This window comes from Diadema antillarum, unplaced genomic scaffold (assembly GCF_040938485.1).
Source record: "Diadema antillarum isolate AM-2024a unplaced genomic scaffold, OU_Dant_1.0 seq00002183_RagTag, whole genome shotgun sequence".
In the NCBI taxonomy this organism is placed as follows: Eukaryota; Metazoa; Echinodermata; class Echinoidea; order Diadematoida; family Diadematidae; genus Diadema; species Diadema antillarum.
This window is the reverse complement of record NW_027272820.1, coordinates 51,816-75,832: the sequence shown is the minus strand read 5'-3', so window position 1 is coordinate 75,832 and position 24,017 is coordinate 51,816. Positions and strand designations below refer to the sequence as shown.

General features: G+C 37.4%; 1 protein-coding gene across 1 annotated transcript in view; it reads left to right on the top strand.

Annotated features, from left to right (window-relative positions):
- LOC139714170 (basement membrane-specific heparan sulfate proteoglycan core protein-like) overlaps positions 1 to 24,017 on the top strand; it is a 104,345-nt gene that overhangs the window by 60,510 nt on the left and 19,818 nt on the right. The window contains exons 42-59 of the mRNA XM_071625887.1: positions 714 to 865; positions 3,234 to 3,351; positions 3,549 to 3,706; positions 5,327 to 5,444; positions 5,865 to 5,995; positions 7,488 to 7,641; positions 8,291 to 8,575; positions 10,776 to 10,888; positions 11,161 to 11,308; positions 12,171 to 12,333; positions 13,353 to 13,450; positions 14,477 to 14,743; positions 16,342 to 16,602; positions 17,047 to 17,160; positions 17,988 to 18,181; positions 21,326 to 21,464; positions 21,908 to 22,123; positions 23,292 to 23,387. Of these exons, the coding sequence (XP_071481988.1) occupies positions 714 to 865; positions 3,234 to 3,351; positions 3,549 to 3,706; positions 5,327 to 5,444; positions 5,865 to 5,995; positions 7,488 to 7,641; positions 8,291 to 8,575; positions 10,776 to 10,888; positions 11,161 to 11,308; positions 12,171 to 12,333; positions 13,353 to 13,450; positions 14,477 to 14,743; positions 16,342 to 16,602; positions 17,047 to 17,160; positions 17,988 to 18,181; positions 21,326 to 21,464; positions 21,908 to 22,123; positions 23,292 to 23,387 (2,925 nt within the window). The remainder of the gene's footprint in view (positions 1 to 713; positions 866 to 3,233; positions 3,352 to 3,548; positions 3,707 to 5,326; positions 5,445 to 5,864; positions 5,996 to 7,487; positions 7,642 to 8,290; positions 8,576 to 10,775; positions 10,889 to 11,160; positions 11,309 to 12,170; positions 12,334 to 13,352; positions 13,451 to 14,476; positions 14,744 to 16,341; positions 16,603 to 17,046; positions 17,161 to 17,987; positions 18,182 to 21,325; positions 21,465 to 21,907; positions 22,124 to 23,291; positions 23,388 to 24,017) is intronic.

Below are 24,017 nucleotides of genomic sequence, written 5' to 3'. Positions count from 1 at the left end.
GCGCTGCGGAGGTGGAAATGTGTGTGTGCATGAGGGGTGAGGGGCAACAAGACAACTGTTGGACTTCAACGGGTGCAAATAATCCCTCGAAACTCAAGTTCCATAACAAAAGCAAGTAGTGGTGGGAATGATCCCTACCAATGGACTGGATCACCGGGCACATACTACAAAAATGTATTATTAAATTTCTGGGAAGGGTGGTCATTTAGAAGACAGCACAAGTAACGAACGAATGAGAAGACTTTTCGTTTTATTTCTTCAATAAAAATGTGCAAAATCGTATTATGAGAAAAAAAATAAAACCCCTCAGACCCGTGGATTTCCACGGGTGCTGCTAGTGAAAACATTATTGTGCAAGCAACAGGTTAGGCTTCATGAGATAGCTGATATACCCACTATACAAAGAGTCTTTAGTACATTATTTCTCGATATGGCTATCAGAACAGGTTTTACTCCACCAGACCTTTTTATAAGATAGCATTACTGAAGTTAATTTTTCAATTTAGAAAGTGAGATACTTTTGGCAAAATGTAACAGAATGTGACTAAAAATGTGTTTTTAGAAGACAAAGTGGTACACTTGTATGTTTCATGTATTTCATGGAAGTCGTGTTGTACTTGAATTGTTTCAATCAGTAATATTACATTAATTCTCCAGTTTCTTACATTGTATTTGTAACATGTGGATTGTACTTCATGAAATGGATTTTACAGACAACCAACGCAGCCCAACAGCTCGTATTGAGCCTGAAGATGTGACTGTTGCCCAGGGTTCTACTCAGATCCTGCGATGCTTGACTACTGGTGTGCCCACACCCACTGTCACCTGGTCCAGGGCTGGTGGTCCATTAAATGATAACCATCAGGTGGATATTACCTCTTTATTCCAAGTCTTTCTACAGTTTATTTTAGCTCACTTCAGCCAGAGGCTTATATGAGAGCTATTCTGATCATGTGAAATGGATCATGCACTGTCCGTAAAAATTTTACACTTGCATCTTCTATTAACCAAGTTGGGTCACCAAGTTCTGAGAGCACCCTACCCATTCAAACAAGCCTATTTCACCATTAGAATGAGTGGTAGTGCATATTGCATGCATGCACCATTCACACACATACACACGCACACATACACATACACATACACTTGTATGACAGAGCAGTTTCTGAGATAGTGACTAATCAAAAGACTAAGGAGTCTGTCAGAAGTGTACTGTGCATGATTGTGTTGAGCACTTTTTGTCTCAGTAGTCATGTAGTTGTGTCGAGATGCATGTATGTGTGTGTGTGTATTTCAGATGCTATCATTCATGACTATTAAAGAGAGTAAATTGTGGCTACATAGGCTTTTGCCCAAAGCTTTGCTTTTCAGCAATGATGGCAACATTTAATGCCATCTTTATTATAATAATTTATAGTTTTCATATTTGTACACATAAGTAACGAGCGTGATTAAGAGCATGGTATGTTTATAGTAATCTATGCTGTTTAACCCTAATCAGGCCGGGCTTTTTTGGCTATGCTAAAGACCGGAGGGGGGCGGATTCCGCCCCGAGATCTCGGCCATTGGTGGTGCGATCGCGACGAAATTTGGCATGCGTGAGACCCACGTCATAATCTACAAGATTGTGTCATAAGATTTTTTGAAACAATCAGTTTCTAATTTTAATCAATTAATTATGCAAATTAAGCTCAAGATCATATTTTAGCCTAATTAAAAGCATTCAGAGTCTACTTATTGGTCTGTAAATCTGTTTTAGCATATTCAACAATTGTACATCACAAAACTTCCAAAATTCATTGCAATTCTTATGTATTGTATTGTTTTCAGAATTTCCAATGTATTTTGCTGTTTTTCAACTTTTATTTTTTCTTTGTTTTTTTCATTGGAAATTGTCACTGACCACTTTTCTACCATAATTAGCATAAAATTAAATAATGAAAGTGATTAACTGTAAAAATATCAGGTTTTTATGACTTTCATGACAGAGCACTATTTTCCATAGGAAATGTACACAAAATCACAAAATTGTGTCCGTTTTGGGGGCACATGCCATTACAAAAATGGCATTGCTTCGAAAAAGTATGCGTGGATGTTGCAAATTTGGTTTCAAAAGTTGCGCAAGACTTGAACAAAGAAAGTCAAGAAGCCTCGTGCCGATGCCTTCTCGCATTACAGAATTATAGCGTGAAATGTCGAGGGGGGGCAGATTTTGCCCGGGCCCTGTTAGGGTTAACCCTAACTAGGCCGTGGGGGGGGAGGGCCTCGACGTTCCGTGCAATGTATCGCTAACGCAAAAAGCTATCGCTGCGACGTTTCATGACTTTTTTCAAGTCTCCCACATCTTTTGACACCAAATTTGCGATGCCCGGGCCCTCGGTTCCGAAGTTGCGCATAGATATGTATGGATGTGCATGTCAGACCAAAAATTGCTCAAAAACGTGTATTTGTGTACAATTTCAATGTAAACTGTGCTTACAGGCAAATTTCATAAACGCATGATTATTTTGGGGTTTTATTGATTAAAATCAATTAATAACATATTTTCTTGTTCGGAACAATGTCGCGGACAAGTTTCATCGAAAAAACAGTGAAAAACATTAAGTCGAAAAAACAGAAAAATACATAAGAAATTCAAAAAACAATAAAATACTTCAGAAATTTTCTGTTATGGCACAATTTTTTTCTCTTACATTTGCTCAGGACACTAAAAAGAATATTTACACAAAAAATGTGCCCATTTTGAGCTTTAGTGATTTATACCAAATTGTCTGATTTCATGCATCATTTTGCATAAATTAGCATAATTTAGCATAGATGATAACTTTTTTTAATTTAACTTCGTGGTACCTTAAATTACATCATAGGCAATGTGTGTGCCAATTTTCGTCGTGATCACGCGGTCGATGGCCGAGGTCTGGAGGGGGAGCCTGGGAGGCCCCCCCACCCACCGGCTCTATGATCTACAGTGTACCTAAATAGCCCGGCCTATAGTTAGGGTTAAGATAATCATCTTTTTTATTTGATCGCTTAATGAATCAAGAACACCTCAATTATAAATCACAGCAAATGATTGATATCTAATTACATGTAATGAGTGAGTATAAACAAAAAAACAAACAGCAATAATTAAAACAGGAATATTATTAACAGCATATCACTACTAGAACATTCAACTCTGTTAATGAGGTTCATTGTTGGGATCTGATTGTTATTCACTTTGTTCCCCGTAGGTTTTAAATGGAGTACTTCGCATCACTAATGCAGACATCGCTGACAGAGATATGTACATGTGCACTGCTGAAAATGTTGTTGGGTCATCCACCGCCACAGCATACGTTGAAATTGCAAGTAAGTTGCATATTTGTTGTTTAACTCAGAGCATTAATTAGTATGGATTTTACATTTCCAGCTGTGATTATTATAATGACTTGATAATGCAGAAAAACCAAGAATGGAAAGAGAGCATTGATCAAAGATATTTGTCACTGTTTAGTGAACTTGCCCACATAAACCTGCAAGTTTTCATCATCTCATTACTCTCATAGGAAGAGAGGTGCCACGAGTTGAAATTCAACCAAGCACAAGTATTCTGGCTTATGATGGTGACAACATTCAGTTCCAGTGTCGCAGTGTTGCCGGTATCCCAAGTCCAACGCTTTCTTGGAGCAGGGCCAATGGACGTCCATTTGGACTAAGTACCACAGTAAGTTTGCTCATCAGCCCTCCATTATGGACCCCTTAGTTGCATGTTTGCACACAAATGTTGATATAGGAGCTGTACAGCGTAAAATATGCTGCAGATGCTGTAAATCTGTAATGTACAAAGTACAAGGAATAGTTCATACCTGTTTTACATTGTTGAACAATGGGATGAGATGTTTTACCCTTTACTTTCGGTATTGCAGTGTTTTTGGAGAAAGTGTTTACATTGATTGCGTTACCTTGAATAAGCTAATGATAGTTGTAATGATTGTTATTATTGCTATTACTATTACTCCTACTATACATGATAATTTCTGTATTATTGTTACTATTCCCTCTCACTATCATTATCATTAGATGAAGGGGTGGAAGTCAGCTACCAGCACTATCTCCACTAGCTTAGAAATTAAACGTGCCATTATACAGTTTGTGTATTAACAATTCTTATTATTCCATACATGGGACATGTTGTGTACAAGTACTGTATTGTAATTGAGTGTTTCATGAAGACGTTGTGATGACAGCCTAGATATCAGATAACAGTGCAGAGAGAAATGAAATGATGATTGTTACCAATCCATTTTTATCTGACCCACTGAAGGTGGAAGCGGAACTAGGGGATCCAAAGTGGCATCCAGCCATTGTTCATCTATTTACCACCCACTGTCTACATGTATGACTGATACCAAAAGCTTATTACCTACAACACTCTCTTGTGTCACACAACTTTCTACCCATGACTCTATTTGCAACCAAACTTGGGTCAGGGATGCACATTTTTACATCGCCACACTTTTGCATGGCTACAAGGGGAAACATAGAAGATGATCAAAAGTTACACGTTCAAGTTAACCTGAAAGACTTACCAACCATTAATTCCATTGATGCAATACGTGGTTTAGAGTTGCACAAGGTCCAATGTCTTCAACATATTTTATTTTGAACTTTAAAGGGGAAGGCTAGTAACTGATCAGTGGGAATCAGTGGAAATGCTGGGAGATGATTGTTCCAATCCTTATGGGATTCATTCAAGAGTTCATTGTATATCTATTGTTGTGTGAAAATGATTTGCTTCAGAATGGTCTCATATTCAAGTAATGTGCAGTTTAATGCTTCCAGGTTAGCGTCCCTGGTCAGTGACGGAGCATTAATCTGCACATTACTTGAATATGAGACCGTTCTGAAGCAAATCATTTTCACACAACAATAGATATACGATGAATTCTTGAATGAATCCCATAAGGATTGGAACAATCATCTCCCAGCATTTCCACTGATTCCCACTGATCAGTTACTAGCCTTCCCCTTTAATGACTAGGGTAAAATCAGATAAACAGAAAGGTAGAAGTGTCAAAAAATCGGATGTGAAATAAGAATCTATAGAACTATCATATGTTACATGATATTCCTTGTCAACAAGAAAAGTATGACACTTAAAATTAACGCATTGAATGAATAGTGTTATTACATGATGTGATATGAAGACATGTTTATAGGCAGATGGCAGTGGGAAATGAAAATTGATATACTGTGGTCAAGGAAAGCTGATGCTGGATGAATAAATCCTTCAAATGGCTGTTTTCAATGTTGATTGTAATTGTTCTACATTTGTATCATGCAGGGGTATGATGGTGTCCTAAGAATCATGGGAGTTACATCAGAAGATCAAGGAGCATATATTTGCACAGGATCAAATGTGGCTGGCTCCACCACAGCCACTGTGACTGTCAGAGTACAAGGTACATGTAAGACTGATATGTCTTCTTCTATGTGGGTGTGTGTGTAAAAGGCCATATACACAGTGTATAACACTTACGACAAGATTAACTATGAATGTCTGACTCTATGTTCATGCCCTTGACAACCTTGACAACTGGCACGTGCATACAATCATTGAATTATCACATAAAATACATATTCATTTTGGATATTGTGATGTCTTGGCACATCTGTAAATGTGTATTTGTATATACGTATATATATATATATTTATAATAGATACCTTCAAGGAAGAAAATGAGCATTTGGTAATAACATTTGCAGTAATAATACTAATATGATAATAACAATTATGAAATGAAATAAAACAAAAATTGTGAAAGAAAGTATAGAAAGCAGAAAATTTAGGAGAGATTTTGTCATCTACTTGTGTTATAAAGGACTGCCTCAGATCACTGTAACCCCGAACAGCCCAGCTGAGTTCAGGGTTGGAGAGACTGCTGTCTTGGAATGTGTGGCTACAGGAGAGCCAATGCCTTCAGTTCAGTGGATGGTCATGAACGGTGAACAGGTCAGGGAATCATATGATAACCTAATGTTATGCATCACTAATTTGCTAAATGTCTAGATACAATAACTGAACATCAACCAGTATATAGTGACTTGGTTGATTCAAATTGGCATTTCTCTTTTATCTTGCATATTCATGATCAACGCAATGATGATATTTTTGTGTCTAAAAGAGTTTAAAAATGTGAATTTATATCTTTTACCTGCCACTGTCTGAATGGGACAGTGCTACAAGTTATTGTGACCAGTATATTTGAATGTCCCACACATCTCCGTAGTTATGATTTTTTGCATGGGTACATCACTGAAATTCTTCAAAATTCTGCTCACATCAAGGAAAAATACTCAAGATTCTAACAGAAGCAAAAGTTCAGTGATCAGTGCCAAATTTCTAGCCATAGTCATGGAACGCAGATGATGTCATTTAGTTGTGTGCTAAAAAAGTGCCTGCACCTCACCACCCCGAGCCTCCATAGACAAAGCATGTAAAAGACCTGTGCAGGGGAATGTGATACTGTAAATGCTATACTTTTAACAGTAACACACATTTCTTATAGGAATGTCAGATTTTCAAGAATAACTGGCCTGTTTCCACCCTAAGTTTACTTGATTGTGGTAACCTGCTAAGTTCCAAGATGCACTTGTAGCCATTTTACGTAGGTTAGCAGTTTTAGGGCCCCTGACGAGGTGCCGGTACCTGTATATGTTTACCAAATTACTTATGATTTTCATTTATTTTCCTTCTTCACCTTAGTTCGTAACATTTTTTAGACACTCCTAAAAGTTCTTTATAGTGTCACTGAAATGCTTCCACAACATTGTGCCAAATTCAGATACCAGCTCTATGCAAGACAGCCCAATATTCACACAGTCCCAAGCATTTGTGCCAGGTGACATGTATCAAAATAGCTTACCTCACTGTTCAGCAATAGTAGATAAAATTGATTCAGCAACCATCTAGTCCACCAATTCTTCAGTACAATGTTTCATTTTCATGTGATGTCATTTTTGGACAACAAGCCAGCTCACAGTTGCATTCTGAGCATAAAGGTCAATGCAAATTTTCTCTTGAAATTGACTTGTAACTGAAGTATGTGAAAAATAGATAGTTTGCCTTCATGAAAATTGTATTATTACCAGTAATATTTATGTATTTGAGCTAGGCACATATCAGAATATACCGGAGAATGAATATTCTTTTCAACAAGATTAACAAAAGCCATTCATGCAGCAATTACATATGTAGATTACCACATTCCGCTTGGCCTGCTCTTCTAACTCCAAAGATTAATCCATGTTTCCAAAAGTTTGTGGTTCAGAGGTCATTTCAAACCATAGGTAACTGTGAGCTGGCTTGTAAAATTATTATAGTGGTAGGTGGCTGACATTACTGCATTAAAACAAGTTATTACTAAAAACCAAGAGTGCACAGTGATATTTTGTTATTGAGGATGTCTAGGCTCCATGAAAGATGTTCAGCTCATTTGATACAGGTATATGAAGCGATAAGGCATGCAGACAGTCCAACAGCAGATGAGACGAGCGCGATGCATCAGATCCAGAGTATCAGCATGAATGATGCTGGCAGTTATATGTGTCGAGCAGAAAACACTGCAGGAGCTGTGGAAGAAGAGCTGATAGTCAGGGGTGAATTACAAATTACTTCTACTTTTTCTTTGTTAATGTTGAATGTACATGTCAGATGAATTACCGGTACACCAGACATGAGACTTTTCAAGAAACTATGCCCAGAGTTCATAGTTGGATGATCAACTATCTCATAGCTTGGAATTTAGGGAATTGAATGTAAGGATACAAGCATACACGGGCATTAAAGGGTGTGTACAGTTCTGGTTGAGGTGAGGATTTAGCTTTTCACGTTTTGCGAGATATTCAGAAACCACTCTATGAGATGTCAAAGAGCATGCGATTCTAAGGGGTATCAAAAATTCATTTGATGAAAATCGGTTTTGAAATGGCTGAGATATCCTAAAACAAAGTGAAACAAAGAGATCCTAATAAAAGGCGTGGCCTGTCGCCTTTTATTATTAGTACTTTTTTGAATATCTCAGCCATTTGAACACCATTTCATCAAATAAGCATTGAATCCTTCTTAAAATTACATGCTCTTTCATATTTCATAAGAGGTTTCTCATTATCTCACTTAGGAATGTTCAAAACATGAATCCCTACCTCAACCAGTACTGTACAGCCCCTTTAAAGTTTGTTTTGCAGTCATGGAGATGAACATAGGATTCTTTGTCAGCAATTGAGTCATTTTTTGTTGGTTTTACAGTCGTTGATGACAACCAACCACAGCCACTTACCATACAAGTCAGTCCCACACAGCTGGAGAAGGTGGCGGGAGAGACAGCAGTCTTTACCTGCAATTCTCCTGGGAGTGCACCTGGTTACACCATCACCTGGCGCCGTGTTGGCCAGCGGATGCCACCTTCTGTATCCGTTAGCAATGGGGTGCTCACCATCCGTGAGGTCAGGGAACACTACAGTGGCCAGTACTACTGTATTGTGGAAAGCAACACTGGCTATGAGCAGAGATTGGTCACTCTATATGTCCTTGGTAAGCATTGAGAGTGATTACCATGTCAGGGCAGGAATTTGATACTTCATACATGGAAGAATTTAGAAAGGTTATATAAATGCAAAAATTATACTATTTAATGGCAAAATTACACTGTTTTATCCATGGATACAAAAATGTATATTTGTACCTTAAAATGACTTTATGTATACACTAACTGTTATTAACTCTTTTTGTGCCCCGTTCGCACGTCCGGCTCAGTCGACGGCGCGCCAACTTCGCATATTCTGCTCAACAAACAAAGCCGCCAAAACCGATCGATAAATCGATTATCCCGCGGTACAATCAAAGCGTTTCTTGCGCTTTTGTTCCTCTCACATACGGCTTGCATTCTATGTGGTGATTGACTATCAAGCGATGTTCCCAACTAGATTTGTGTGTACATTCTAAGTTTCTGTTACTGTTCTATGTGCAAAAGTCATGTCTTTTATACAGTAATGTAGCAACTGGTAATTGAAAAGAAAAATTGAAAATAGAATTATTATACATTGTATATGGAAGCAAAGTTTGGCATTACTCTTCAACTTTGCTCACTATTATGTCCAGCTGAACGGAAATTTGTGGAAAAACAGAGTTCTTTCAAAAAAGCATGATTACCTTCGTGTCTCAGAATAACGTGGCACACAGGGGTTTCCACCATGGCACATAAAGAGTTAAGCCTGTTTATCTAGTATATATATATATATATATATATATATATATATATATATATATATATATATATATATCTGTACAATGTATATCTGTATATCTAAGCACAGTGATCCTGTAGGGGAAAAAAATTGGGTCATGGGGTTAAATGTCAAGAGAAAATGATGAAATTTCACTACTTATGTTCTTATTTTGAAAATGGTTCAAAGTGTTGTCATGAAAATTGGTGTTTACAGATAGTGATCATTTGCCAATCATATGAAACCATTTCCATGAAAGATTTGAATCAGTTGTCTCCTTCTGTACATTGTGAAACATTGATTATGTATTTCTTAGCTTGTAAATCTTGGCTTTCATCATTTTGATATCTAGAATACATTGTAGTTTATGATAGCCAAAAGGAGGAAAAGCAGAAGAAAAACAAAAATATTCTAGTCAGCTTTGTTTTGTTATATTACTGCTTGAATTGACCCCCTGGATAAGAAAGGGAAGACTGCAGTACATGCAGAGTTACCAAGCCTTCCTCAGTCTACAGGAAACTCCCTCATGTCTAGATACAATGTAAAGAGAAGAAAATCTCTCTTATTCTGGAATTATTTTGCCCGTTGAAATGCATGTATTTCACAAGTATCTCCCTGATTGCTCTTTGGAATTTCATTGACTCTGATGGGAAAATGTTTGTAGTCCTGTACATGCACTGGAGACTGTACCTATTTACACATGTTGCATAATGGTGCATAGAAGTAAAGTCAGCCTGCCTCAGCAGGTGTCCTCTCTGCCTCTGATGCAGTTTGACTGTTGACTACATCACAGGGTACGTACATCAGGGTAGTACTGACATCATGAAGAGTGTAAAACAAGCAAGTTGCAATGTTTCCTGTGTCTGTCATGTCCTGACACATCAGTGCAGGGAAAATAAAGCTTGTTGGATTTACATGGGTATCAAGTTTACATCATCGGCAATGTAAGACCTTAAAGGGACTGTACAGTATTGGTTGAGGTGAGGATTCAGCTTATAACGTTTTTCGAGATATTTAGAAACCACTCTATGAAATGTTGCAGACCATACAATTCTAAGGGGAATCAAAAGTTTATTTGATGAAAATCGGTTTTCAAATGACTGAGATATCTGAAAACAAGGTAAAACAAAGAGATCCTTATAAAAGTGATGGCCTGTCAATTTTATTAGGAACGATTAGGAACCATTTCAAGGCCAATTTTCATTAAATAAACGTTTTAAATTTTTTTTCTTTAAATTACATGCTCTTTCATATTTCTAAAGAGGTTTCTCATTATCTTACAAAAAAAATGTATAAACCGGAATCCTCACCTCAACCAGTACTGTACAGTCCCTTTGATACTTTATGGACCCCAGCTGTGCATAATGCCCTTTGTACTCTGTGTGATAGTTCTTGACCATGTATACATTGACCACTGGACACTCTATTTATTGCCTTTTAAATGTCACAAATTTCCAGTCATCATAATGATTATTTCCTGGGAATATTTTCTCTTGTTCCTTTTTCAGTCCCACCAACGCCAGTAGTAACCCCATCATCTCAGACTGTAACAGCAGGCGAGATCGTCAGGATGTCTTGTATGGCAGAGGGAACACAACCCATCACCTATGATTGGTCCAAGGTGTGTATGAAACACACCATGAGGGCTGATGTTGTCAACCTCGCATTGTTTATATATTGTCATTGCATCATAGGAGATACTTGTATGTCATTTGCTCTTAAGCCATGACATGAGTATTTTTTTTTATTGGGGGGGGGTACAATTGAATGAGTCTCATTTCAAGTTGAGAGGGAAGTGTTATACCTTAGAAATATTTTAAATGTTAAAATCATACTACAAAAGACATTTTGTCTCTCTTCAAGAGTGTAATGAACTTTGTTCATATCCCTCAGGTGGATGGTCCTCTTCCCCCGACAGCAGTGCAGAGAGATGGCATCCTTCAGATCTCACCAGCCACAGCTGCAGATGGTGGTCAGTACAGGTGTATTTGTAACAATGCTGCTGGAACAAGGGATATGTATGCTGCAGTCAGGGTACAAGGTAAGATTACTACATAGGTCCTTTGAATCTGAAACATGCATCTTTTTTCATAATATACCTTTATAGGCCATAAAGGGGTTAGAGGCATTATTTCATTTTTGGTCTTTTTGTTTGAAGCTGAACTGCACAGCACATGACCGCGAAAAGTAAGGAATTGAAAACAGGCCTGTAAGTGTTTGAAATTTGTAGTATGAAACATTTGGAAATTTGCCAACAATAACTACATTTAACATAAAAAATGACATTGTGAGGATGAAATAGAAGGAACAAGTGAGTAGTTATGAAAAATAAGGAAATGCAATCCATTATGGATATGAAATTACAAATTGAATAAAACTGAACAGGGTAACCTCAATGTAGAAACCTTTCAGAATTGTGAACTGAACCACATTGTCACATGTGAATAATGGACTGAAAAATGGAAGAGATGAAAACAAGATCTTAGATACTGTGACTTGGATGAGAGAGCTGGTTATTGCTGTGAGCTGGTTATTACTGTATTTGAAGGCAACCAAGATTTTTGCAAGCAGGGTTAAGGAAGGCATTTACATAATTTTCTGATGTGCAGATCCTTGCAGTTCAATCTTCAAAAACTAGATCATTATTTGTGTTACTGTTCTGTGACAAAAAAGCACTCACATCTCTTTCCTTGGTGATAGCAGGATAGTGTGTGCAGAGATCAAAGGAATACATGTAGAAGTAGTGGAGACTCTTAGGATGCATCTGCTATTTATGTATTACCAATTATATTCTTCTGTTATGTCAGTATATGCCATCCCACCACCTTGCTAGTTGTCAATCACCAAAATTTGTAACTTCCCATGGTAGCAATAGAAATATTATTTTTTGCTGCCTTTGTCAGTGATTCCAACTGTGTCAGTGAGCCCATCTCGTGAGACACGTGCTATTGGTGGTTCAGTGGAGTTCTCCTGCCAGGCAACGGGGAATCCCCCTCCCACCATCTCATGGGAGAAGGAAGATGGGACTCTTCCTGCCCAGCACAGCATTGCCAATGGTGTCCTCAGGTGAGACTAGATATTCACTCATTATAGGTAAAATCCTTCAGATTATTGGATCACTTTGACTCATACTCTCCTAGAGTTTTGTTTTTGCATCCAGAATCTAGAGAAACTTAAGTTACATTTGGTTGGAAGTCTTCTTTCGAGTTTGTAGTCCAGTCAGGGAACCAAATCATCAATTTTCACATTTCAAAGTTGTTATAAATCTAACAGGTTATCATGAGGGTGATAGAATTATCATACATGTGTAAATAGTACCAAATGGGCACCATGCCACACTGCGAGACCTTCCCAGGGGACCCAGAGCTCCCAAATTGTAGAATCTCTTAAAAAAAAAAAAAAAAAACTTTCTCAAGCTTAAATGCTGTATGTAGGTAAGTTTGTGAGTAAAATTTTGATTTTGTTCATGTCAGGTCCAGGGATGCAAATGAAGTGTCAGTTTGTCACCAAACTTTGCAATTTAATCTTTTAGGGGGGGGGGGAAACCCCAAACAAGTGCTTTGAGTACATGTAAGTATGTAGCGAATGTAAATTTTAGTTTGTAAAGAATATCCAAGGGTGCCCCAAATGAAAGGCCAGGTTTTACATGCTCGCCTTCTTTGTAAAAATGCACTGTTAAATTTTCTTGGCAAATTATAGAATGTATATTTAGTCAAAATGGGCACCATGCCTCCTTGGGGACCCCCAGGGAGTCCCAAGACCCCAAAATTGGAGAATCTTTTAAATTACTTTCTGTAAAACCAGAAGTGAAGCGATTGAGTCAGTGCTATGAGCAAATACATCATGTTTGTTGATGGGTTCAAGTTTCAAATTTTTCATGACAGATCCAGGGATGAAGATGAGCTTGTAATACTTGATCAACTCTTGTTTCTTCATTGTTACTGAAAAGACTTCTTGATGTTTGACATCCATGAAATAGTCTTCTTTCATTTTCATCAACCAACAGTATCCACTACATACCATACTGAATATGAACATTTCAGTGAAGTTTAAAGTATAAAATTCTCTCTCCTTATTATCTGTAGTATAAGTTCACTGAGAGAAGGTGATGAAGGTCGATATGTGTGTATTGCAACCAACTCTGCTGGCTCATCCAAGGGGTATTCCCGGCTCTTTTTGCATGGTAAGATATCTACAGTGTCATGATTTCTTCTCCACAGTAGTAAGCTGTTGTCATAAACCATGATCAGTAGCATTATGACTACTCACGTATTTCATTAATGATCTCATCGTACAGCACATTGGAACATGTTTGCATATGGAAAATGTGCTATATACACGTGTACATGTGTTATTATTATTATTATTGACTTTACAAGTATGCGTCATGCTCAATGAAAGGGACAAATACATGTTTTATGTAGTTGTGATGCAAATTGAAACTTTACTTTGTACAAAGAAGAGTTTCAGTCAGTAGTTTTGTCCTACAAAGATAACCAATCATGGAGTCTTTATAATCATTGTATCTTTTATCATATTAACTCTTTATGTGCCACGTTCGCACGCCTGACTCAGTCGATGGTGTGCCAACTTCGCATATTCTGCTCAAATGCACAAACCTGCCCAAACCGATCAATATATCGCCAAATGCCGTAGTACAATGAAGGCATTTGTCACGCTTCCGTTCCTCACACATATAGCTAGCATTTTATGTAAGGATTGATCAATAAGCAGTGTTCCCAACTGGATTTGCATGTAAATTAAAAGTTTCTGTCACAGTTTTGTGTGCAAAGTCATGCATTTTCAGTAATGTAGCTACTGGTCATTTGAAAGAAAAACGATCATAGATTTGTCACACAATTTACGTCAAAGCAAGGCTTGACATTTTGTCTATAACTTTGCTTGCTACATGTCCCGGTTTTAACAGAAATGTAAAAGTGACATCGATTTGAAAAACAGAATGTTTTCTGAAAGCATAACACCCTTGGTGTCTTAGAATAACATGGCACACAAGGGGTTTCCACCATGGCACATAAAGAGTTCACAGTGAAAGAATTTATATTTCAGCACAGTAGAAGTCAAAATTTTCAGGTAATTCTTTCCTTAAGCAAATTTTTTGTAATTCTCTGCACTGGTAATCAATAGAGTAAGCATGAGTACACCTAAGTCCAAATATTGGTGAATGCAAGTTCCTTGCCTCTCTTTACAGCTGCTCCAACTGTACAGATCACAGTGCACACCACTGTGCAGTACATTCCTGTTGGTGAATCTGTTACATTTGAGTGTCTAGCCAAGGGAGACCCTACACCTGTGGTCACCTGGACGCGACTGGACAGTGAAATGCCTATCACTGTTGTCATCCGAGGCTCCAAGCTCACCATCCCACAGGTTTCTCTCTCGGATGCTGGCCTATACCGCTGCACTGCTGCAAACATTGTTGGCTCTCGTACATCGCAGGTCTTCCTCTATGTTCAGTGTAAGAATGCGATGTCATTATCACACCATTCAAAAACTGGTATCAATAAATGTGGCATTCTGAGTATTTTGAAGAGTCTCAAGGTACATTTCTTCCCTTTTTCAGTGACTGAATATAGAACTGATACTGTTGTCACTCAGTAAATATTACAGAATGAGTCACCCATCCAGTCCCGTAGATAGAGATCAAGTAACACACATTCTGTGAGTAAAGCATGATCGGGTAGAGGGAAACATTGGCAGACAATGATTGGTTGCATCAGTTGGACGGCCATGGTAATAAAAGAAAGTAGAGAAGACATTTCAGTCATTTTCAGAATGGAAGTGCATCATGTGGCCATATTCGTACATCTGATCCCACACAGAACTAAATATTTTATACTCTATCTTCCCTTCTATTTTTATTTTTCATGGACAAAAAAGAAAAAAAAACACTACTTATGCATTACTTGTACAGTTGTACCCATGAAATAATGTTAATCCATGTATATAAGGCTAATACATACTTTTTTAAATCACTGTTCAGGGGCTAACTCTAGGCTAACGTGAAAAAAAAAGCAATATAGACGAAAGAACTCTGTTTTTGAATAACCTGTTGAGGACGGACTGATTTTGCTACAACATGTATTTCTCATAGACACCTGCCCGAGTATACTCGGGACTCCTCCTCAACAGGTTAATGAATTCTATCAAGTGTTTTAGGAGAGGTACATGACTTGTGGTAGTCATCACTGAAAACATTTCAAAATATTCTATTTCTGAGCACTGAACAGTCCCTAGTCAAATGTAGTCTGAATCAATCCTGAATTAAGAGTCTCCAACATCTCCAGCTCTGCGGCCATTTTCACAAATCTCCCACTCTCCCACCTGAGTTTACAATTTTCCTGCTCTAGCTGTGTGTCTCCCACTTATGGTGACTATTTTCTCCAGCTTAAGATTTAGCTTTCTCCTGCCCGATAGTAGTTTGTAATGGTACTGTTCAAACTATGAGGTTTATATGTCACGACAGAGCACCACTCTATATTCAACTCCAAGGCTTACAGGGTCCTTAAACTTGCCCTGAAGCCCAGTCACAAGGGATGCTATACTGCACACTTGTGATGTGTGCATATTTGCACAATCAGAATCTCCAGTTTGCAAGGGAATCCAGGCAGGAGAATCTCCATCTTATGAGAAACTGGGTTTTGTTTCCCTAAACCTGACATAATGTTTCAATGGACTTCCAAGTATTAATTCATATTGATTTTTGTGTGAAGTCTCCTGCAGTTTTGTGTCTTTAAAAGAATAACTCTTCATTTCCATTATCTACACGACTGCTGAGAATGCTGTATTGAAATGTCAGTGCCAACTCATATAATTTTGTATTTGATTTTTGTAATGATATTTCTTTCATTCATAATCAAATATTTCGGTCTGATCAAATATCATCATGTTCACAATAATATGATTTTAATGATTTCTTGTAGGATGCACAAGATATTCAATCATAAAACTCAAGGTTAGAGTACACCAACAGATTAAAGCTTGTATGTGCCATGCTGCCATTTATCAACAATGAGAATCTGATGAGAATTTCATAATATGCTTTTTCATCCTCAGCTGCCCCACAACTGAGTGTGACTCCATCCACACGCACTGCCCCACGGGGTTCTACTGTTGTGTTCTCATGCCTGGCTGTTGGTTTCCCTGCACCAGAGATTACATGGCACAAGGAAAATGGGGATCTGCCTGCTGACTATCTCATTAGCAATGGCATTTTGACACTCAATAATGTAAGGGAGAGTGATGAGGGAACTTATGTCTGCACTGCAGCCAATAATGGAGGAACAAGTGAATTTAGTGCCACACTTATCATTGGAGGTAAACTCTTCACCCTGTTTTTGTCACAAATACATTTGTAGTACTGTCGTATAGAAAATATGTCACTTCATTTGCAGAAGAAGTTTTGACAAAATGTACACAAGGTTTGAAAAGATAAATGTGATTAAAGAATTAATACATTAGTATGTGATATATGATGTAGGCCTACACAGGTATACATGTTTGATAGTGATTGTGGTGTTGTTACATGAAGATAAAAACCATACCATGCTTGAAAATTTTGATGTGCAGCCAAATATTGAACCTGCAAACAGTACCATGTTAACTCTATTTCACAGCACATTTTTTACAGAGCAATAATAATTGTTGCAACGAGTAATAACATTTTGTCGCTAGATACATTAGATTTTGATTTGATGTTGTCATGTCTGTAACGATTATGGAGTACATGTGCATTCTCTTCACTCTCTTTCTCTCTTTCAGAACTTATTCCATACTTTGTGCAGATGCCTCAATCCTATATTGGCTACCCAAGACTGTCCAATGCATACCTCGAGTTTGAAATTCAGATTTCCTTTAAACCAGAGAGCACAGAAGGTAATTGCCTTTCTCTTAATTTCTTTCACTCTGGTTCGTTTAGTACAGCTCCTTTTCTTAATGAAGAAAATCTGGTTCTCACCTAAAGCTATTGTCATGTTAATGTAGGTAGCATAATTCGTGGTGTTCTCATGGAATGAACATTTCAGTGTACTGAATCATTGCAGTCACTTTCATCCATTTTGCACCATCCATAAATCCTCTACATATCCACCTTCTTCTAATAGACTGTCAACATTGTCAATATTCTCAATGCTGCTGTTTGAATCCAGGGTTTGAAATATGTATGTGAAGATGAAACCTGTGTTGCATTAGGGCTTCATTCGCAATTTTCTGCTCCTTAGGACTGTCAACCATGGTGAACATCTCATATTTTTGCCATTTTGTAACATCTCTTCCCTACTTTTGGGGATGGCTTTCTAGATTTTTTTTTTCACTTATATAACAATTTTGACAGAGTCAAACTTGTTAATACTGTAAAAGTGGATATTTTCGTGTAACTAATTTTTTTACGCTCGGCCAGGTAAGGAGAGTTTCACATGTTTTTAATTCGGCGGAATCAAGACAGCAACTACTGGAACATATGGCAAGCAGAAATATTTGTGTGCATTTATTTTCGCGTTAGTTTCTGGATGCGCGAAATGCGCAAAAATTTCAACACCGCGAAAATTTCCACTTTTACAGTAGTCCACTATGCTCAAACTTTCACTAAGCTGCCATGAGTTCACTTTTGGTATTATTCCAAATATTTTTCTGTCATGTATGTTCTCTTCCAAAATAAGTATATTCAGTCCAATAAATCTTATCTCTCTTCTTGATATTGCCAGGTCTGCTTCTGTACAACGGTCAAAACCTTGACAGGACAGGCGACTTCTTCTCCTTTGGTTTGTCTGGAGGTCATGCAGAACTGAGGTATGAGTTGGGAGCTGGAACCACCATTGTGCGAAGTGAGGAGGCAGTAGAATTAGGACAGTGGCACACAGCCACCATCAGAAGGAACAGAACTAGGGCATACTTACAGGTAAGAGAACTTCAGCCATTACCAATATCTGGCTGATATTTCCAGGTTTGATCACCAAATGTAAACATAAATCAAAGAATCATGATATGTACACTACACACGCGCGCACACACACACACACACACACACCCATAAACTTGATTGTTGGGATTTAGTTCTCAGAGGATTGTTTGCTTTTTGAGCTGAGAGGGGTAAGAGGGGACCTCCCAGACCTTCTTCCTTCCTGACTTTCTCCCACTATACACAATGTACCTCCTGATGGCTGAAGCTTTACAAACAACTCTCCTGTGCTTTTATTTGATTTTTCCCTCATGTGGTAATACCAAAGGAATGGACGTAAAATATATGCATCAAATTACAGTAATCCATCACATCTCCAAGTGTGCTTCTTCAGCATTGTTCTTGTGGTATCCTATAGACAAAACAATTAATTTTTTTCAAAAATCGATGCCATGGTATTTATATATACAGTTCCATTCCACACTTATGTGATAATACATCAAGTTTATAAAACAAAATAAATGAGTGGATTCTGATGTCCTCAAAAATTGGAAGTGATCTAATTGCAAAAAGAAAAATACACATATATGTATATTCATTCATGTGTGACTGTAGTTTGTCTAGTAAGAGCCCATGTCCTACGTATAGATGTCTTGTACTTAAAGGACAAGTCCACCTTCATATACATAAGGATTGAGAGAATGCAGCAATATGAGTAGAACACATCAGTGAAAGTTTGAGGAAAATTGGACAATCCGTTCAAAAGTTACGAATATTTTAAAGTATCTGCGCAGTCACTGCTGGAAGAGAAGACTACTACAGTGTATGATGTCACATGCGTACAACTATATAAGGAAAATAAAAAGAGAATTTCACAAAACTTTACTTTTTGAAGAAAGTGCACATTTCTTCGACTTGCTACTGACATATGTTAAGGGTAATATTATTCCCCCTGCCTTCTGAAAGAGAGAAGTCGAGTGTTCTTTTGTTATGTGAGAAAAATGGAAATATGTTGAATTTTCTTTATTCTTTCTTTATATCGTTGTACTCATGTGACATCTCAAGCTTTAGTAGTCTTTTCAGCCAGCCGTGACTGAGCAGAAACTTCAAAAATTCATAACTTTTGAACGGATTGTCCGATTTTGCTCAAACTCTCACTGATGTGTTCTACTAATATTGCTGCATTCACTCAACCCACATGTCTATGAAGGTGAACTTGTCCTTTAAAGGTAGGGAATACCTTTTACAGACCTCCCAAAATGCAGCAAAACATCAAATATAAACCTCAGGGAACTTGTTTAGGCCACTACTGAGAAATTTGGAAGTCAACAGTTATCTACAATTTGAAAAATGCACAAAACTCAACTACTCAGTAGTTCTGTGTGTCAGCCACACTTAAGCCTTTTTGTTGCAGTCTTCTGTATTTTTTATCTATAAACACAAATCTAAAAGTATAAGAGCTCATGTTATAACATATAGAGTGTGTGGCAATGTTTGTAAGTTTGTAAGATGAACTTTTCTTCACAAAATATACATGATTGACACACATGCAGTGCATGGGTCTGCAAAGGTAGCCTAGTAATGTACTGGAATTTACGGTGAGCCCCGAAAAAAATTCAATTCAAAATCTAACGGTCAATAAAAATGTACTAATTGTTACCTTCCACTTTCAATACTTTATGGGAGTCTATAAGATGATACTCTCTTCAACATACCACTGTATTTATACAACTCTTCATTTAAGGCATGCAAATGGGATTCCCTGCCTTTAACAGATATTACAAAAACACCCAAATTTTGAGATATCAGATGATATCCCAATAGACAATTGCACATTACTTATACAAATAAATGATTAACAGATATATTGCCAAAAGAGACTCCCCACAGTACAGCCTTATTCTTCAAATACACAATGTAGTTTCATGCATGTAGAGCCAAACATGTGTGAGTTCTATAGATGGCCAAGGCTTTAACCCTATTCTAACTGGGGGGGGTCAAATTGACCCCCCCCCCCTCGACATTTCGCGCCACGATTCCGCAACGCGCAAAGATTTTGCCGCAGCGTTTCATGACTTTTTTCATTGAAGTCTCCCGCATATTTTGAGACCAAATTTGCGACGTCTGGGTACACCGTTCTGAAGTTACGCAATGTTTTGCACATGCATGTCAACCCAAAAACAGCTCAAATTCATGATTTTGTGTGCAAATCCAATGCAAATTGTGTTTTTTTGTTTAATTGATATAAATTAGATTATTTCAACTTTTAACCATTGAAATTAATCAATTCTAATGTAGATCAGCTTGGAAAAGTGCCTGCAACAAATTTTTGCAAAAAAACAATAGAAAACAAAAGGTCAAAAAAACAATAGAATACATAAGAAATTAACAAAACAATACAAAACAAAAGAAACTGATTTTGATTGCGCTATTTTTTTATAAGAAAAATTGTTCGATATGTCTTTGAGGAACTCTGACACAAAAATTTAGCAATCCTTCAATCTTTTTAATGGAGTTATAGGTGAAAATATGATTTCATGCGTAAATTTGCATAATTAATTTATTAAAAAATATGAAATCAAATTTTTTCTATTGTATGACCATATAATCTTGTAGTTGACATCCGGCTCTATGTACAGGCAAAATTTTGCAGCGATCGCGCGATCGATGGCCGAGATCTGAAGGGGGGGTCAAATTGACCCCCCCTCAGTAAAAACTAGGTCTCAAATAGCCCAGTTAGAATAGGGTTAAACTGCCAATTCACTTCTTTTTATGGGTTAATGCATTTTACACAAAAGGTCCTAAATACAGTGTATGCAAATCTCTGCAATGGAAGGTTTTAGGCCCAATATTGTTTATTTTCATTGTAATATGATGATGAAATGATAAATGGATACATATGGGTGATATTATAATTTGCAATAGTAATCATTGTTTACTGGTAATTCAAGATTTAAACTTCATATTAAACTGCAAAGGGTATTTTCACAACCATTCACAACCATTTTTACTAAAGGTATGATAAGCCTTTTATGAAATGTATGCTGAGCAATGTGTAAACACTTACACAATTCAAAGTGTTTATAGTTGGTTCATCATTCAAAAAAAGAACAGAGAAGTTTGAATCATGTACTTTCAATGCAGGTGGACAATCAGAATGAAGTTGTTGGTGTGGCACCAGGTAACTTTAGAGGCTTGGATTTGGTCCAGGACCTGTATCTTGGAGGAATCAATAACTTTGAAGAAATCCCTCGTACTGTGGGCTTCAGCACTGGCTTCATTGGTGAGAATTTGTCTATTTGTATGTTTTTAACCACGTGCATCATTTCATGAATGAAAGAGCGAGTGAGTACATGCCTTGCTATAGGAAAGACTGAATTGAGTATTCAATATTGTATTATCTAATGTTGATAAACTTTGTATGCATTTATCCATAACCTTTTAAGTTATGTAAGCATAGTGTGACTCGAAGTGTAGCTTGAAGTGCGGCTTACAGTATAGTAGTTCATGTCTGTATTACTTTGAGCTAGATGGTTTAATTTTATTAAAAAAGCTGGGTAGATACAGTGTACACATAGTTATAAGGAATATTTGGGAATCCAAAATCCGATTGACCAATAATCAATATATTATGACAGCAGTTAACGTTTTCTTAAAGTTAACAGTCTTGTTGTAATCTATATGTCATGACTCATATCTCTGTGTGTACCACTGTTCTGCTTTCAGGTTGTGTCAGCCAGCTGATAATTGATGATGTTGAGATGGTGCTCGACAGTGCTCGAACCATTGTGGGAGTAGAGCAGTGCCCAACATGTGAAGGAAACCCCTGTGCCAATGGAGGAGTGTGTGAAGAGGCTAGATCAAAGTATGGCTACCGCTGCCTCTGCCCTGCAGGCTTTAGTGGTGATCAGTGCACAGATATCTCTCAGGCTTGTACTGTTGGTAAGGAAACAGCATGTGGGAAGAAAACAGATATGTCATGCATCTAATCATCATCATAAAAGTGCTATGTATATGCATGTAGTAAGGCAGTAATACTCCATAGGAATGGTTAACATAATCTTTTACTGTATATGCCATGATATATTTCATTAGGTTTTATTTTCGCAAGTTTTGCGGGTCTGGTGTAATTCACAATTCAACAACACAGAAAAATATTAGCTCTATTCCTGACATGAATGCAGTCTACATGTTTTAATTTCTCTGTTCATTACTGGACTGCACAATCTCAAATTTAACCACTTGGACATTGTCGGGGAAACCTCAATTTGCGAATAATTAAATTCGCTTAGCATATACAGTATATCTTCTGTATGTATGACAGTATAAACATGTATAGAGTGATATTATTAGTTACCCCCTGCTTTGTTCACATATGAGTAATGCAGGAAATATCTATGGTCTGACTGTAGATATCTCATGTACAACATAACAACAAGCAGAGGGCAAGAATTTGATCTTTCTATGTACTGAAATCTCATTGGTGAATTTTTGATGAAAACGTAGACCCCTAATTCAAATTTCATAACTTTTGGTCTACCCATCACTTGTGCTTTCTTGTCTTTCTTTCATATAAACTTACTGCTGCAGTACAGTGTTGCTAGCTAGTATTGAATTGGTACAGTTCAAGTGCACGCAGCTTAGATATACACAAATGAACAAAATGAACAATGCAAAACACAAAATACAATTAGAGCAATTACCTCATTCACATATTATGAGATATACTGCATGGTTGATTGACCAAATAGATAACAGAATTTACCATTATTAAAAGATAAAGGGTGATATTTACATTCTTGAGGTGTGAGTTTTCTTCAATTTGTCTCCCTCTGTTTGTAGAGGGAGACGAATTGAAGAAAACTCACCTCAACCTTCACCCCTCCGCTTAATCTCTTGCTTTCATTAACTTTACATTCTTGTACTGGTATTTGTTGTACCTGTATTGTTATCATCATTTTTTTTATTGCAGGCAAATGTGGAAGAGAACTTTTTATGTGGTATTGCAGGTGTTTGTTGAGAAAAATTATAGAGCTATTTAAAAGTAAATGGGCAGTCATATTATCAACCTTGTATTTGTCTTATTTGTATTGACATTGTTACATTACAGGTATTTGTGGAGAAGGGCGATGTGTTGAAGACTCTGGACCCCGAGGTTTCTATTGTGAATGTCCTCTTGGGCGATCAGGAGAATTTTGTGAAAATGGTGAGACCAAGTAAACATCAAAGCATGCAAGTTGTAGATATGCTCTTTCCATTGACCATCAACCTCTATATTCATGTAGCTTTATCTTTTCATTTTTTAGGACAATTGTGTCTTGCATGTTGACATAATTTAGACATTTTTTTATCTTTACAAAAAACATGACAGATTTTGTAGATTGACACTTATAAGAAAATGTGATGCTGTGTGATTTTCTCAGAGCAGTTGCCATTTAGAAGGTGGCATTTCACAAGACATGTCTTAAAAGTGGCAAGTATCATATGAGTAATTTCTTGTGCTCAGCCGGATTAAATGAATTTCAAGTTTTTATGCCTCCGCCACGAAGTGGTGCCGGAGGTATTATGTTTTCGGGTTGTCCGTCCGTCCGTCCGTCCGTCCTTCCGTCCGTCGTAGCGTCCTTCCGTCCGTCCGTCCGTCCGTCGTAGCGTCCGTCCGTCCTTCCGTCCGTCCGTCCTTCCGTCCGTCCTTCCGTCCGTCCGTAATGAATTTTGTGGACAGGGTAACTATCAAAACCTTTTGAGGTATCCTAATGAAACTTGGCATGTATGTGTATTAGGGGGTGAAGTTGTGCCTATCAACTTTTGGGTGCACATGCTCAAGGTCAAAGGTCAA